We start from the raw sequence: 16,166 nt of genomic DNA, 5'->3' as shown, positions 1-16,166 counted from the left end.
TACATCTCCTGAACTTATTCCTTCTTTCTAATTGAAATTTTATGTACTTTGACCAACATCTCCCCAGTTACCACCTCTGGTAACTACCATTTTAATTCTCTGTTTCTATGATTTTGACTTTTTTTACGTTTCACCTATAAGTGAGATCTTGTCGTATTTAACTTTCCATGCCTGGTTTATTTCATTTCACATAATGTCCTCTGGATCCATCCATGTTGTCACAAATGACCAGATTTTCTTCTTTTTAAAGGCTGAATAATATTCCATTATGCGTACATACCACATTTTCTTTATCCATTCATCCATTGATGGATACTTAGGTTGAGTCCACATTTTCTTGGCTATTGTGAATAATGTTTGTGCTTGGTAAATTTTCTATGATAAACATTAATTTTTTAAAAATGAAATAACTGTTCCTATACTGGCTGCTCCATGAGCTGAGATCTTGTTACAGCCAAAGCCATTAGGACAGAGTGCAGGCCTAAAAATGCGATGCCCCATTTCATAGCCCTATTCCTCTATCTCTCATTGTCACCCCAGACTTTTGCAAGAAGGGAGGAGAAATGGGCGGTGTTGTTTTTCAAAGGATATGCATCTATGTGGCCATGCTGGTTGTTAAGGTATTGAAATGCCCTGTTCTAACTCACCCATTATCCTCTCTGCCTACCCCCCTTCTCCTGCTTGCTGTTTTCCTTCATGTTGACAGACTATCTATGGAATGAGAGCTTTAGCGGGTGGGAGAAATGTTCGCACACCTTCCTGGATGCTGAGATACCTTCCATGCCCTCCACACTTGGGCTGATGGTGTCAACCCCTTCTCTTTACCTTGGAATTGAATACTCAGATCTGGGGAGGGGAGGGACTTCAAAACTTCATACCTGTCTTCCTCGCTGCCCAGTTTGCCCCACTGGCCCTGGATCTCCAAGAAGTCCAGGCTCTCCCTAGTAAGTGGGGCAAGAAGAGCTTCAGATCAGTAAAATCAAACCTGGTTCCTACCATCAAACCTGGTTCTGTCCACTCAATGAGGAGACTCAAAGTTCTCAGTGAGGGGTCAGTCCTCACTAAGGGGATGAGAGTAGGGCACAAATTATAGTTTTTCCATAGCTAGCAGAAGATGCCTAGCACAGCCCAGAGCTGGACTGATGTGCTACTTTTCCAGAGTTATAAAAGGACTGAAGGAAAAGGCAAAGAGTAGAAAATTGACTCCAGGGAAAGTTGACTCATTTGCTGACGTATTTGCCTATCCAACAATTACTTATTGAACTGCAAAATAAACACATTAGGGGTGGTCCTGCCCTCACCTGGCTGGAAAGAGAAATAATTAGACAGGCAATTATAATATTGTGAGATAAGGTTCAGGGTGCTATGGGAACAAACAGAAGGGGAGTCTAAGTCAGATTTGGTGGGCCTGAGGAGGCTGCCAAAAGGCAAGGAGCAGAAAAGCTGAGGACTGAAGGATGAGTTGTATGTCAGGGGACTGGGCAAGGAAGGGGTGAGAGTGATCCAGGAAGAGGGAAGGCATTAGTGAGAGGCCTGAGGCAGGCACAAAGGAGGGAGGTAAGCAGTGAAACCTTAGAATGAAATGGGGCAAATAGCAAAGGGTCGTGTAAATGACTCCCTACCTTATTGACAAAAAATTGCATATGTTTAAGGTGTACAACATGATTTGATATACATATATGTTGTAAAATGATTGCCACAGTTAAGTTAGGTAATGTGTCTATTGCCTTATCTTGTTACCACTTTTCCTTTTTTATTTTTGCTTTATGTTGAGAGCATTTAAGATCTACTCTCTTAGCAAAATTTCGAGTATACGATACTGTATTGTTAACCAGAGTCACCATGTTATACATTAGCTCCCCAGAATTTATTTATGTTGTAACTACCTTAAAGTTTGAATATTTTCGTGGAGGCCATGGGGAAGCCAAGACCCATGATACAATTTGCTGGGCTCAGTGTAAAAGGAAAACTCAGGCCCCTTGCTTAAAAAATGAGATTCAAGACCATGACAGCAGGGCATTAAACTCAGCAGGGGGTTCTTCTCCGCAAGGCCACCTGTGTGGCTGCACAGGTCACAGGACCCTGGAGAGGGGGCCATTGAAAGGTTTGAAACAGGGAGTCAGATTCTGATGAGGTCAATAGTTTGCTCTCTGACAGTCCCCAACAGAGCCACCTCAGAGACAGTTGTGGTTTGAGAATCGCATGCACTAATGGATTTCAGTTCTGACACCACCTATCCTCCACTCAACTCAGCAACCATGTGCATTCTTGAATTCAGGAGATCAGGGAGTGAAAGAGATCTTTTAGAGTTGTTTCTGATGGATGAGATCACTCTCTTTTAGGGAAACAGCAGCTTCATGGAGAGGTCAGCAGTTAGACACTCTTTGCTCAATGGAAGGAAGAGAACATATTAGCGGAATGCTGGTGACTTGCTGATGGTGCTTGGATTCAATCACGTGAGGAATTAACATGAAAATCAGGAAGCAAATTGAGGTACTTTTGTATTTGAAATCCATAACAAATAACATTTACTTTTTTCAAGAAGGAGTTCATGTCCTCTGCAGGGACACTGATGAAGCTGGAAGCCATCATTCTCAGCAAACAAACACAGGAACAGAACAAACACTGCATGTTCTCACTCATAAGTGGGAGTTCAACAATGGGAACACATAGACACAGGGAGGGGAACATCACACACTAGGGTCTGTCAGGGTGTGGGGGGCAAGGGGAGGGAGAGCATTAGGACAAATACCTAATGCATACGGGGCTTAAAACCTAGATGACGGGTTAATGGGGGCAGCAAATCACCGTGGCACATGTATACCTATGTAACAAACCTGCCTGTTCTGCACATGTATCCCAGAACTTAAAGTATAATTTAAAAAAAGAAAATATCACATTATACCTCATAAATATATGAAATTATTATCCATTAAATATAAAATATGTTTTTTAAAAGAATTAAAAAACAGAAATAATATTTACTTTTTTCCCCAAAAGTCCAGGTCTTCCAGTGCTCCCTTTGGCTCCCATTGGCCCAGGAGAACCCTGAAAAACATATTAGAGACTAAAAAGTTGGCACCATAGTAATTCTTAGAAAGTCCATTAGAAACATTTCACTTTCCTTCATGGTATTCCCGACAACTCCTTGATGCAGCCTTAACAAAAGATCCAGCCACTCAGAAGGAGAGAGGCAGATGGCAGGGCTGAACCAGATGACTCAGGTTCCAGTCCTAGTTAGAGACCACATGTTTTCATCCGCAGGGACATCACTAGTCCAAATGGGGCTTAGTGAGAAAAAGAAAAGGCACCCTTGAGTCAACAATGCTATTTCCAAATGTGGGAAAATTGTCATAATGCACTGATTTTTTTAGAACGAGACACTTTGCTGCCACCTTTGTGCACGTACCACATGCGTATCCATAACGGCATGTGGGATATGTTTCAGCTTTCCAATAAAAAAATGGGCAGAAGTGTCTTTCACACACATATTATCCGAAAGATAACTGACCACACATGCTAGGAATATAGAAATATGGGTATCCCTTGCCTTGTGAACTCTCGCTGTCTGAACAGAACTGAATAGATTTAGAACATTTTTCCTAAGAATCCTTCACCATCCAAAACTATTATTTCTCAGGAAAAAAAAAACAGATTCAGATAATGAATTCAAGAGGTGAATGTAGGAATCAAGTAGTTTTGAGCAGCGAGGGATCTTTGTACAGTCAATTTTAGATATCTGTAGTCAAGGGAGATATATGTGCATGGCACGTATAAATTTTAAAAGTTAGAAAAAGCAGAACAATGTATCAGTTTTTGGAGGAAATGTTATGATTGGGCAATATTTGTATTCTTCCAAATGCTTTCTTTAGGCTGATGAAATGGATCTGTGCTTTCAGAGTAAAACCCCAGTGAAGGAGAAAGAGGAGTGCTTTAGCTATGTATGAGGAATCTGAGCTGCACTAAAATTTTGCCCCAGATAATCCAGAAATGAAATAATGTATATGTAAATAATACAAAAAAAATTATATGTGAAGATTGTTTTGCAGTAAGAGGAAAATAACTGTTAAGAATCATTGAGCCTAATGTCTCTGTCACTCACCTGAGGTCCTTTGTGCCCCTGGCTTCCTTTTTCTCCTTTCCTGCCAGGATTTCCCTGTGACCCCTTTAGTGGTAATAAAGGAAACATAATGCAATGATGTCAATGAAAGCTTACTTCTCAGTGTTTCTTTTGAAATACCCTGCAGAAAAGCAATGATCCAACCCTTCCCGCAGCCTTTTAACCCTGAGATTAAGCATGTATTAAGAGTAATTGAGGACAGGCCCAGTGGACTCAGTGGTCCAGATCTTTTTAAGGAATTCCCTGCCTGGATATAAGACCTTCATCCCTCTCCTACAGAGGAAATAAAAATAGGCCAAATCAGGAAATGAAACCTATAAGAAAAGGAAGTAAGATGCAAACAACAGTCAGATGAATTCCTTTAAAGGGACGGGTTACCTGAGCCAAAGCCCTTATCGATGTGTAAAATAGAGAGTAAAGTTGTTTCAAGTTAGCACAAAAGGGCATCTTAGCAGCAGACCCTGATCAGAGGAATCAAAGTCTATTTTTCTACCATATTTGCCATCAAACACATGGTTCTCACGTGGTTCTCTCATATAGGAGCAAAAACGTTTCTTCCTATTGAAGTACCAGCTGTGAAACGGCCCTGGGCTGCCCAGGAGCCACCAGGTGAGCCTTGATTCACTGTCTCAATGTCAAAGGGACGCTTGGATGTCTGAGGTATCTGAAGTAACTGTCATTCCCACCCCCATATCCACTCCAAAGCCTGGGAATGGATCTAGGCTGGTCCCATCCCTACCTAATCTAGAGAAACTGCTAGCTCATGGTTTGGTTCAGGGACCCCAGAACCACTCGAGAGAATCCCAAATTCCAGTTTGGTCCTAATATCTGAACTTTCTAGAAAAAAAAAAATGAATTCCTGGGAAGACCTTAGAATAGGCACAGCTACACAGGCCCTTCCATACAAGTCCAGGCTTAAGTTGGGCTTCATGTAAAGTGGGCTTCATAAGACGACTAAACAACCACGTGTTACAAAGCTACTCTCCAGAATGACCACAGCTTCCCTTTCTGGCATGGAGGGAAGCAAGACTATGATGCTCTGACTTCCGATGCTCATATTACTAATGATATGACCATGAAAGATGCAAATGGCTCACAGAAAGCCCTATCAGTCATATTCCAGAAATACTGATACCCCTGTAGGGTTAGCTTTAGGCAAGTCAAGTAGCAGTTTCCAACTTCCAACTAATTTTCCTTTGTAAGAGCCTGTGTATGCAGGACTCCAGCTACGGAAAACCAATTTGTTGATCCTGGTGTTAATTACTAATGTAATATGAAGGTATTAATCATTCATTATTACTAATATGAAGACACAATACCAGGTGAGCACAACAGCACATCTTTCCTCTACAAAGGCTTATTAGTGACCTGCAAATAATGAATCAAATTTGATGGAACAAAATCATCCCCCACCCCATGATGGGGAATGCAAAATAGGGCAGGGGGCAGATTCTCAGTTATTTATTTTTATACAGAAATACCTGCCTTCTTCCCATCAGAATAACTTTATAGCATTTATCAATATTTACAAAATATTCCAACACACCTGTGGGCCTTGTAATCCTTCAGCTCCCAATGTGCCTGTAGGTCCAGGATTTCCTGGTTCTCCCTGATGAACAAGAATTTCCAGTGTCAAGATTTTCTACACATTGTTTCCGTATAGATTTTCTACACATTGTTTCCGTATAGATTTTCTCTTTATAGTATGTACATCAGAAATAGGTACTATTTTGTCTGACTCATGGCTCACCCTCTACTTGGCCTAGGATTTGACTGTTCTAGACTATCTAATGAATGAACATAAACTTGTTTGTTATTCCAATAAGGAATTTTTCCCTCTTGAAACTGATTCCCAAAGCACATGAAGAGCAGTCAAACGCACAATATTTGGAATTGCACAGGTTCTGCCTGTCTACCAGGTATCTATCAGGCAGGCTTTTCCTTAGGACTGTTCTGTTCCTGGGAGCTGCAGTGATCATTGGGTCAGTGGGGATAATGTCCAGTACTGGGCACTTCCTCTACCCTTGTCAAATGCTTACTGATTTGATTCCCAGCACCACCTACATGGGAGAAACGTCCTTGGTCCCATCAACCACAGAGAACAGGAAGTAAAGGTTACATACTGAGACACCTTGGAGTCCCCTTCGACCTTCTCTTCCCTGGGACAGAAAAGGCAAAATGTTAGTATGTGGATCTCTGAATGGAGGGGTTCCAGCCTCTTTCATTCTCTGATTGACATAAGTAATGAGCAGCTCATAGAAACAGTTTCCCTGAGGTGTTTTCCATAGACAACCTTTCACACTGGGCACTTAATTACAGACTAACATTTGGAGGATTGATTGCAAACCAATCTAAAAGTCATTACAGACCCAGTTCCAGTCTGACAGCCTCTAACAATTATCCAGGAGGCTGTTTAGAGAATCAAATCATCCTGAAGATCCTGTCTTCTATATTTCCATCTCCAGCAAATTCCAAAAAGAACTGTCTGCTAATCAGAGCTTTCCCATGGGAGAAGAGCTGTGGCACGTCCCTTTCTCTCTGTCCTGGGCCCGTGATTGTATCTTGGGAGAAGGTAAAAAATTTCTAGATTTAGTGTCCCATATGGGCCCGCTGGGGCTAGTCTCTATAGAATTCTACAAGAAATAAATGGCTGATGGGGTCTGCTCAACTATGGTGATCCAAATGTCCAAATGGCTACCACTAGGTTCAACAGAGGACAAAAAAGCCTGGCTGATCCCTGAAGCCCAAATCTCTGTCTGCGCCTATCCAGAAGCAAGTTCACGTTGCCAGCTCAGGCCCTCTACCTAGTGGATATTACACAGTCTCCTTTCCAGAGGGTAGCCAAATGGGAAAAGGATTCAGTCCCCAGATCCTAACTTCCTTATCCCTTAACAGCAAGAATAAGATTTGCACCCTCATATCACCCCCTCAACCCCTGTCCTTGCTTCTTTGAGAGAGCCGTGGAACATCCTGACCACCAATTCACTTAGTGTTGTGATAAACAACTATGATTACTTTAGGTACAAAGCAAGTATTTTTTTAAAAATTCTATTTCTTCCTTCATTTATTCAGAAAGGTAGCCATGGAAATTATTTCAGAACTGCTGTTTTCTTTCAACTGCCCACCTTCTGAAGGTCCTTAGACTAAACTACCAGATCAAGTGTCAGCTCCACTAGGTTGGCTAGTGCTTACAGTGATTCCACTGAGGTTCTGCCCCTTGATTCAAGGGACTTTTTGCTTTTAAGATGCAAATCCTCTTCGAAAGAAGTTACCCATTGAAACTTTTCAGCTGTTTGTACCCAGAATCAATCTCCAAAGCTCTTGACATAAAAAAGCAGAGAAGAAACAGTAAACAAAGATTGAGGCTATGGTTCCCATGACATCACAATTCTGTCTTCATTAAAAAGCAAGGATAAAATAATGTGTATTCTGTGTAACAGACTGTATGCAGAATGGTTATAGATATGTCCTTAAAAGTCAGGCGGACTTGAGCTCAGTTTTGTTCTTTAAAGCCTGTATGGCAAAGGGAAATTGCCCAATAAACCTCACCCAGTGTGGTTAACAGCCCAGACTCTGGAGGGAGGCAGATTGAATTCAAATCCCAGCTGTGCCACTTACTAGCTCTTGTGACTTTGGGCAAGCTGCCCAAGGTTTCTTGATTTTTTTCTTCTGTAAAAAATGGATATAATAATAGTATCTACCTCACAGGTATGTTATGAGGATTAAATGAATTAATATTTGAATGTGATCTGAACAAGACCTGGCGCAAAATAGATGCTATAGAAGTATTCTTTGTGGATGGCAGGCAAAAAGCATAGGGCCTGGAATGTGGATTCCAGTGTGGTTTTCAGTGTGTGGATCCACTGTTTTGGCAACAACAGGTAAAACAATTAATTTACATAAGTTGAAATTCTGTCACATAGAAGGCAATGTCTTGGATTGGCTTATGTTGTTTAAAATTTATCATCCACTTAAGATGCTCCCACCCTCACAGAGAGTTCTATTCTGCATCGGAAAGTTGGGGGAGAGGGGAGAAAACCTGATGTTGTTTTATATCAGTGTTACCTTGTTTAATTCAGGAGAAAAGAAATTACAAAGGAGGAGGGCAGCAGGGAAATGGGTAGAAGATGAGGAGGGAGCCGAGAGCCTCATGTTCTTAGAATGACTTAAAAGTAATTGGCTGGTTTGTCCATGATTTATTGCCTACACCACTCCTGGCATCTCTTTTTTTAAAGTACCTGATTGATGTGTCAGTCATAAAGCTATTTTAAACTAAAAGTATTTCCTCTTAAACCAACAAAAATATACACTTATCTTTAAAATTTATAGCATTTAGCTCATCTTGCTGCTCTACTGCTTCCTCTTATTACATTTTAATTCTCTCGTGTGAAGAAAACGGCAAAGTCCCAAAGATTTTACCAGAAGCTCTGGGAAGCCTAACCCCTTCCAACTCCAGCTCTTCTCCTTCAAGAACTGTGGTTCAAGATAAACAAAGGCAAGTGGTATAAAAACATATTTCTTCACCATCTATCCCAGAGAGAAGGGCAATCAGCCACAGCCTTCAAAATAATGAGAAGATTCCAAATTTGTACTAGAAAAGAAATCCAAGCATTTTCAATTCCTTCTTGAACAAAACTCAGAGCCAAATCTAGGACTTTGTCCATTATTCTCTTTTAATGATGTCCATGCTGAGTGCATGAGAGAGGAGTTTTTAATACATTATAAACATCACTTCTAGCTTCAGCAGTCCACAGAAGGAAAGGCTATTTCTTGGTTGTTCCTTTTAAAAAGATAGAGAAGTTGAATATCTCTGTTTTTTGCTGTGACAGGCTTGATATAACATGGGATGCTGTAAAGTTATGACAGCACCTCAAGGTTGCCACTTGACCCTAATTGCCCGTGCTTTGGTCCATTCAGGAAGAATTTATTCATGAGTCCTCTTTCTCATTGGCAACATGTAAAGAGAAAGTATATTTACCTAGTTCATAATATCCTTATGTAAGCTACCAAAGGAGAGCTTTTGTGTTAAAATCATTGGCTCTCTTCAAAGACATCCCAAAATGCCTGGAAGGTGGAAAGGGAAAGGCCGACTATATTTCAGTGGTTCTCAACCAGGGGTGATTTTACCTCTCAAGTCCACCACTATTATACCCACCACAGATATCTGACAATATTTACAGACATTTTTGAATGTCACCAGTGGGCAGTGGGGAGGGGTGGTGCTGCTGATACTAGTGGGTAGAGACCAGGGATGCTGCAAAACATCTGGCAATGCATAGCATAGCCATTCACAAGAAATAATTATCTGGCCCCAAATTTCAGTAGTGTCAAGAGGGAGAAGCCCTGAAAAATATTTCAGCCCTGAATCAGTCAACTCTGTGCAACAAATATTCTGAATGCCTCTGTCATCTTCCAGTGGTAAAGAGGGGAAATAAATGTTCACAGAAATACTTACCCTGCTTCCTGTGGAACTAGGACTGCCTTGCACCCCTTTCTGTCCAGCTCTACCCTAAAAATATAATAATTCCCTCAAGATCAAAAGGCAAAAATTCTGAATAAATCATAAAGGCATCAGCATCAAAACCTCAAGCACTATTAAAATGGCAGAATAAACATGTCATACTGTGATCATTCTGCATATTAACAGTCAGTTATACACATCCTTTAAAGAAGAAAAAAGTATAGCAATATGCACTGCTACTACATTTTCCCAAATAATATCACTTGTCAGAAACTTCATAATTTTGCTCATAAAAGTGTACCCTACTACAAATATGCATACCAAAAAAAAAAGGTCTTTTAAATGTGGTCTTAAGAGCATTTGTTCAATTACAGAAAGGTTACATATCTTACTAAATTTACTTGGATCAATAACAGAATTAATCAACTCATAGATAAAATAGATCAAATTACTTGTCTGCCTTGTTCTCCTTTGGAGCCCTTTTGTCCTTTGATGTTACTGTTTTGTCCTGGATTACCCTAGAGAAAGATTTTTAAAAGCAGTTTAGAATCCAGAAATACCAGCTTTTTCTCCAAAATGGTATGATGTTCAAGTACTAAGCTAATTTGGGTCAAGGTATGAGGTGCGAGAAAATTTTTCACATTTGAAACTCGCAGGATTTTGGGAAAAAAATGAAAGCAGTACTTCCTCAAATTTGAAGAAGATTTGGCAATAAATAAAGAATTAAAAGAGTGCTTGCTACATTGAGATTTTCCCTTTTCTATGATGGCAGCTTCACTGGTGCACTGGTTCAAACATTCTTAGGCTATTCCCTCAAAGGTGTAAAAAGATTCCCCTGTAACTGAGTCTGCAAATAGTGAATCTGTAGGTCTGCAAGATTAGAAGTCCAATAAATAAAGCTATGGAAATGTTCTCCCAAAGGAAGCAGAAAGTCTCAACGTACCATAAGGACTCAGAAGATGGCCCTAACCCAGATAAGACACAAACAGACTTTTCCCAAAGCCTCAGCCAACACCTATCATCCCTACTCCTAAGACAAGCATGTGCCTACAGGGTAGCAGGAAACACAAAGGGAAAGGAGATAGGAACTGTAGAGCAAGTATAAAATTCAGGGCCAACTGGGCCCTGAAAACTTACTGGATCTCCTGGGAAGCCCCTTCTCTCCACACTGCCCAGGGACACCTCTGGAACCTGGGCTGCCCTGAAAAAAATGAAATAAATTTCTGAGTTAGCTTTTAAGAGGTTTGTATAATGGTGTTAAATGTGAAGTTTTGTGTGTAGGGGGGTTAATCAGATAAAATGCTCTTTGTTCTTCATCACAGTCAGATTCCCTTAGACTTCTCAAGCAGTACTAAGTCCAGTTTTAAGCCTATGGTCAGTATTATTTGTAGTGAGGCTCAGAAACTGGTAAACTTCTCATGGTCTAACATAGCACTGTCCAATAGGAGTTTCTGCAGTGATGGAAATGTTCTACATCTGCATTCATCGATATGGTAGCCATTAGCTGTATGTGGCTATTAAGCACTTAAAATGTAATCAATGCCACTAAAAAGCATAATTTCTTAATTAATTAAAATTTAACTTTAAATAATCACATGTGGTTAGTGGCTATGATATTGGACATCCTAGCCAGTCTAACAACTTCTAACATCTGTAATTAAATTGCCCACTGGAAACTTCCATAAGGATGTTCTATTGGGGGAACCAGCCCCCAATATTTCAATGTAGGTTCTTTTCTATTTTCCCTAAGTATTGGCTGGTCTGATAAAGAAGGGAAAAGAGTACAAAAGAGAGAAATTTTAAAGCTGGGTGTCCGGGGGAGACATCACATGTCGGCAGGTTCCATGATGCCCCCTGAGCCGCAAAACCAGCAAGTTTTTATTAGGGGTTTCAAAAGGGGAGGGGTGTACGAATAGGGAGTGGGTCACAGAGACCACATGCTTCAAAGGCAATAAAATATCACAAGGGCAGAGAGGCAGAGTGAAATCACAAGGCCAGGGTGAAACTAGAATTACTGATGAAGATCCATGTCCTGCTGGGCACACATTGTCATTGATAAACATCTTAACAGAAAACGGGATTTGCAAGCAGACAACCGGTCTGACTAGAATTCGCCAGGCTGGAATTTCCTAATCCTAGCAAGCCTGGGGACGCTACAGGAGACCAGGGCATATTTCATCCCTTATCTACAACTGCATATGACAGACACTCCCAGAGCAGCCATTTTAGAGACCTCCCCCTGGGAATGCATTCGTTTTCCCAGGGTTATTCCTTGCTGAGAAAATAATTCAGCGATATTTCTCCTATTCGCTTTCTGAAAGAAGAGAAACATGACTCTCTTCCGTCCGGCCCCGCAGGCAGTCAGACTTTATGGTTATTTCCCTTGTTCCCTGAAAATCGCTGTTATCCTGTTCATTTCAAGGTGCTCACACATGCTTCACAAACAATTTGTGCAGATAATGCAGTCATCACAGGGTCCTGAGACAACATACATCCTCAGCTTACAAAGATGATGGGATTAAGAGATTAAAGTAAAGATAGTCATAAGAAATTATAAGAGTATTGATTGGGGAAGTGATAAATGTCCACGAAATCTTCACAATTTGTGTTCTTCTGCCATGGCTCCAGCCAGCCCCTCCATTCGGCTTCCCTGACTTCCCGTAACATGTTCCACTGTCATCTCAAACCTAATTATTTCCAATTAAACTTGCCCAAGCCAGGATCCTTGCAGGCACATTGACTGACTCTCTATTTCCTATTCCTCTACTCGCCTATATCTGGAGATTTCAGGTCCCAGAACCAGGACTAGTGTGAGATGAGAGAGGCACCTAGGATGCAGAACGGAGGTAGGTATTTACTCCACATAATTCTGCCCCTTTTGCACCTTAGGTGTCCTGTTAACCTCGCTTCAGTCTGAGCCCTGCTACAACTATAGCATATTTTGTGTCTATTCTCACTATCATTGCTTTACTTGAAGGCTTCATCACTTCTCACCTGATTTCTACAGAGCTGCCTCTCATCTTTGCCTTGCATCTATGTCATCTCCAAAATATCGTCCACATTACTGCAAGTAATATTTCTAAAATGTAAATCTGATTGTGATTCTTCTGCTTAAAATCTTTCAAAGGCTCCCCATTGCCTTATGGTTAAAAACCAAGCTCTTCCACATCACTCGCTAGTGCCCTCCCAATCTCTTGATCTCTTCCCACCACGTCTTGAACCTCACCTCCCAGTGCCTGTATTCTAATGCTCCCTCCAGGAAGAAAAACTTGGCAGTGCCCTGAACCCTCATGTTTTTGCTTATGCTACTCCCTCTGTCTGGAATGCCCTTCCTCCACATCTTCACCTTGCTGAATTCCTGTTCTCTTCAGCTCAGAGGTCATTTCCTCCAAGAAGATTTTCTGGACAACCCCTGCCCCTAGGCTGAGTTACATGCTATTCTCTGGACTCCCATGTAGATATCTAAAACATGACCTCAATCACATTTTATGTAAATCTATTGATATATCTGTCTCCCCAACTATACTGTGGGATCTTTGAAGACAAGGGCTGTGTGGTTCACCTCTGATTCTTATTAAATAAGAATATATGCCTGGCCAATGACAGGTGCCTGGCACATGACAAGCCTGACAAATGACAGGTGCTCAAAAATATTTCATAAATAAATGGATCAGAACATAAAAGTAGAGCTGCTTGAAATCAAGTAGGCACACATTAATGAGTGTTGAAATAAATGTAAAGTTAAAAAATGTTTCACAGTCATTTGCCACCATAGCCACCAAAATAATTTTGTCTCTTTCTCTTGCTTTTTTTTTTCTGACATAATAAAGACAACACAGAAATTACTGACATTGACGGAAATGTTGTGGTAAAAAACAGATGAACAAAAGAAACCACTGACAGGTAAAAGCATTCATTTTCATACATGAGAAAGATGCCCATAGAAAAACCTCGTGTGTGCTAAATTTTTCTAGGTGGAAATTCTTGAAAATTACATAGTTACCCCCTTGCTCCAATCAGGTATGCAGCACATATTCAGTATTAATAGGCCTTCATTATGTGGTTAAGTCAGTTGTAAATTTTATCCCCTATAACCACTGACACACAGCAGTTAAAACTGTCTCTGTCATCAAATTATCCTTCTTCAATGTATTGAAAAGAAACGTGTTACCTGAGATCCTGGATCACCTTTTTCTCCTTTTATTCCAGGAAATCCATGAGAGCCCTAAAAGAATACAAGAAAAACAAAATTCCCACTTAAAAAAATTTTAGCAACCTCATGACAGTTTTATGATACTTAAAGAAATATGGCTTACCTCTTCCCCATCAAGTCCATCAAACCCATCGTCTCCATGTCCTCCCTGAGAGACGATAATAGACAGCCGTCAGGTAAAAGCAGGTCTCTGCCACATGCTTATTGGGAAACTAATCCCATTTAGATATCAAATTAAACTAAGAAAAAATTCCAGTACCTTAGGTCCAGAAAATCCTTTGGGTCCCTGCAAAAGATGAAATATCTCTCACTGACATATCAAAGACAGAGTGTGAATTCAAAGACTGCCTCTCTAAAGTGAGTGAGCATGTATTTCTTTAGTTGCTATGAGCTATACATCTACAAAGAGGTTAGAGATGGAATTTATTAATGCTAAAGACTCCTTGACATTATTAAAAAGCAGAATTAATCTGCAGACAGGAAAACTCATTGATATAACTGGATAAAGGAAAAGAGAGAGGAGTGATGGAAGAGAGAAAACAGGGGAGGAAAGGAATGGGAAGAGAGAGGGAGAGAATGTTATAGAGAATTTGAAATAACATTTACAGAAGAGCCTTACCTTCTTACCCTGCTCCCCTGGACATCCTGCAATCCCTTTATCTCCTTGGGGTCCTGCATCTCCTCGTACTCCCTAAGAAAAGGAGCACAGACAGGTACCCAAAGTGATGTTTTTGCCAAAAGCTGACAGTGGTTTATTTTCATAGAGTTAAGACAAAGCACATGGGCACTATGAGCTTCAGAAAAAGTGAATTCTCTTCAATCTCACTCATTTACATCTGTTTTTCCCCTCTATGTTCAAACATGTTTCCTGTTAATCTTCAGGGCTTTTTACGGACCCAAGATCACAAAAAGGTGCAAGAAGAGCTCAGCCACTTCCCTACCTGATCAAACAGCACAGTGGCTGCACTTTGTAGCCATATTCCAAAACTCCAGTAATTTCATCTAGGGCCCTAATGCTATACTGGGAGAGTCAGCATTGCTGACAGGAGACTCACAAGTCAATGCTAGGGTACTGCTACTGAGTAGAAACAGTTGCTGGAAAGTGACGCTACTAGGAGAATGAGAAAGCAAAGGTGAGAAAAGCCAGTCCTCACAGGAGGAATCACCAGGTTGAAGACCCCCAAAGTCAGACTATCCATGCAGGGATGAGCACCGAAGGTCAATGATTTCTGTGTCTCCCAACAACCCTGATTCTCCAAGGAAATATTTAAATACAGATAAATGCTAAAGTAAAATGGATCTTAAGAAAGGAACAGTTTTGTGCGTTTTGAGGGCAGGAACCCCAACTGTGTCTTTCACCATCATGTCCCTTGTGACTGGCTCATGTCTAGGTGCATAGCAGGTGCTCCCATTTTGCTGCATGAATAATTAATTAGTGATGAGCTTAGTTCTTGCCTTGCCAGTAAAAGAGGGAGGGAGAAAGGATTTGCCTTCATCCTGCTTTGCTTTCTTTATTCTGAGGATCATTCCCTGCAAAAGGAGGAGGCCTTGCCCATGGCCACAGGCTGAGAGGTACCTTAGCCCTATGGCTTCCCATTGCCTGGACTTTCTGCCAGAGGTGGGTTCGGCCAGGCAGGTGGATGACACTATTCCCCACACTGAAAGCACTCTCATGCTAGTTTGGTAGTCTCCAAGAACCCTCGCCTCCGAGGGTACAGAGTAGGTGATTTACAGCACCCCCTTAGTGGTCATTTTGTAAACTAGGTCAGCCATTAGATTGTAGAGGAATTTATAATTGCTTGCAGATGAGAAAACAGAGGGTCAAGAAGTTAGGTATCTCGTTCAAGGACCCACATCTAGGCCAACTCTTGGCAGTCTGACTCTAGAGTCTTTGCTTTCAATCCTTATAACTTGCTGCCCAGATGAGGAACTGGCCTTGATCTAAGGTGATAGAAATCCAGTCTGGATGTTTTCTGAACTTTTTCCATCCCAAACAGAGCCACCTAAGTGGTTTCAGTTTCTTCAAATTCTTTCTCATAATTTGATTGATGAGAAAGTGAGAGTTCTGGTTTTAAACATGGAGATTTGCAAACCTCTGTGTAGCGTTTGACCATGAAGCCATGCCTTCCATCTTGAGGGATGCCTTGCCGTCTTCCCTTTCCATGGAAGGGAGTATACTCCAGCCTTGGCCCAAAGCCATGTACTAAGCACTGGGTTTTAGGTCTAAAGAGAGCTCCCTGGCAGATAACCTGCTGTGCCCTGCTTGGGGGTAGAGAGGAGGGTGCCCAGGTCTCTCCCACTGATAAAAACATGCCAGGCTACATGTGTAAGCCTGTTCCCTCCTTACCCCAAACTTAAACTTAGTAATTGCC

At 41.2% G+C, this 16,166-nt stretch overlaps 1 protein-coding gene across 1 annotated transcript in view; it reads right to left on the bottom strand.

Annotated features, from left to right (window-relative positions):
- Positions 1 to 16,166, bottom strand: part of COL6A5 (collagen type VI alpha 5 chain) — a 108,553-nt gene that overhangs the window by 62,466 nt on the left and 29,921 nt on the right. The window contains 13 exon segments of the mRNA XM_030933673.1: positions 879 to 941; positions 2,986 to 3,048; positions 4,103 to 4,165; positions 5,667 to 5,729; positions 6,244 to 6,279; positions 9,576 to 9,629; positions 10,034 to 10,099; positions 10,719 to 10,736; positions 10,738 to 10,782; positions 13,753 to 13,806; positions 13,898 to 13,942; positions 14,054 to 14,080; positions 14,414 to 14,485. Coding sequence (XP_030789533.1) covers positions 879 to 941; positions 2,986 to 3,048; positions 4,103 to 4,165; positions 5,667 to 5,729; positions 6,244 to 6,279; positions 9,576 to 9,629; positions 10,034 to 10,099; positions 10,719 to 10,736; positions 10,738 to 10,782; positions 13,753 to 13,806; positions 13,898 to 13,942; positions 14,054 to 14,080; positions 14,414 to 14,485 — 669 coding nt within the window.

This window comes from Rhinopithecus roxellana, chromosome 1 (assembly GCF_007565055.1).
Source record: "Rhinopithecus roxellana isolate Shanxi Qingling chromosome 1, ASM756505v1, whole genome shotgun sequence".
NCBI classification, from domain to species: Eukaryota; Metazoa; Chordata; class Mammalia; order Primates; family Cercopithecidae; genus Rhinopithecus; species Rhinopithecus roxellana.
This window is presented reverse-complemented; position numbering and strand designations above follow the sequence as displayed.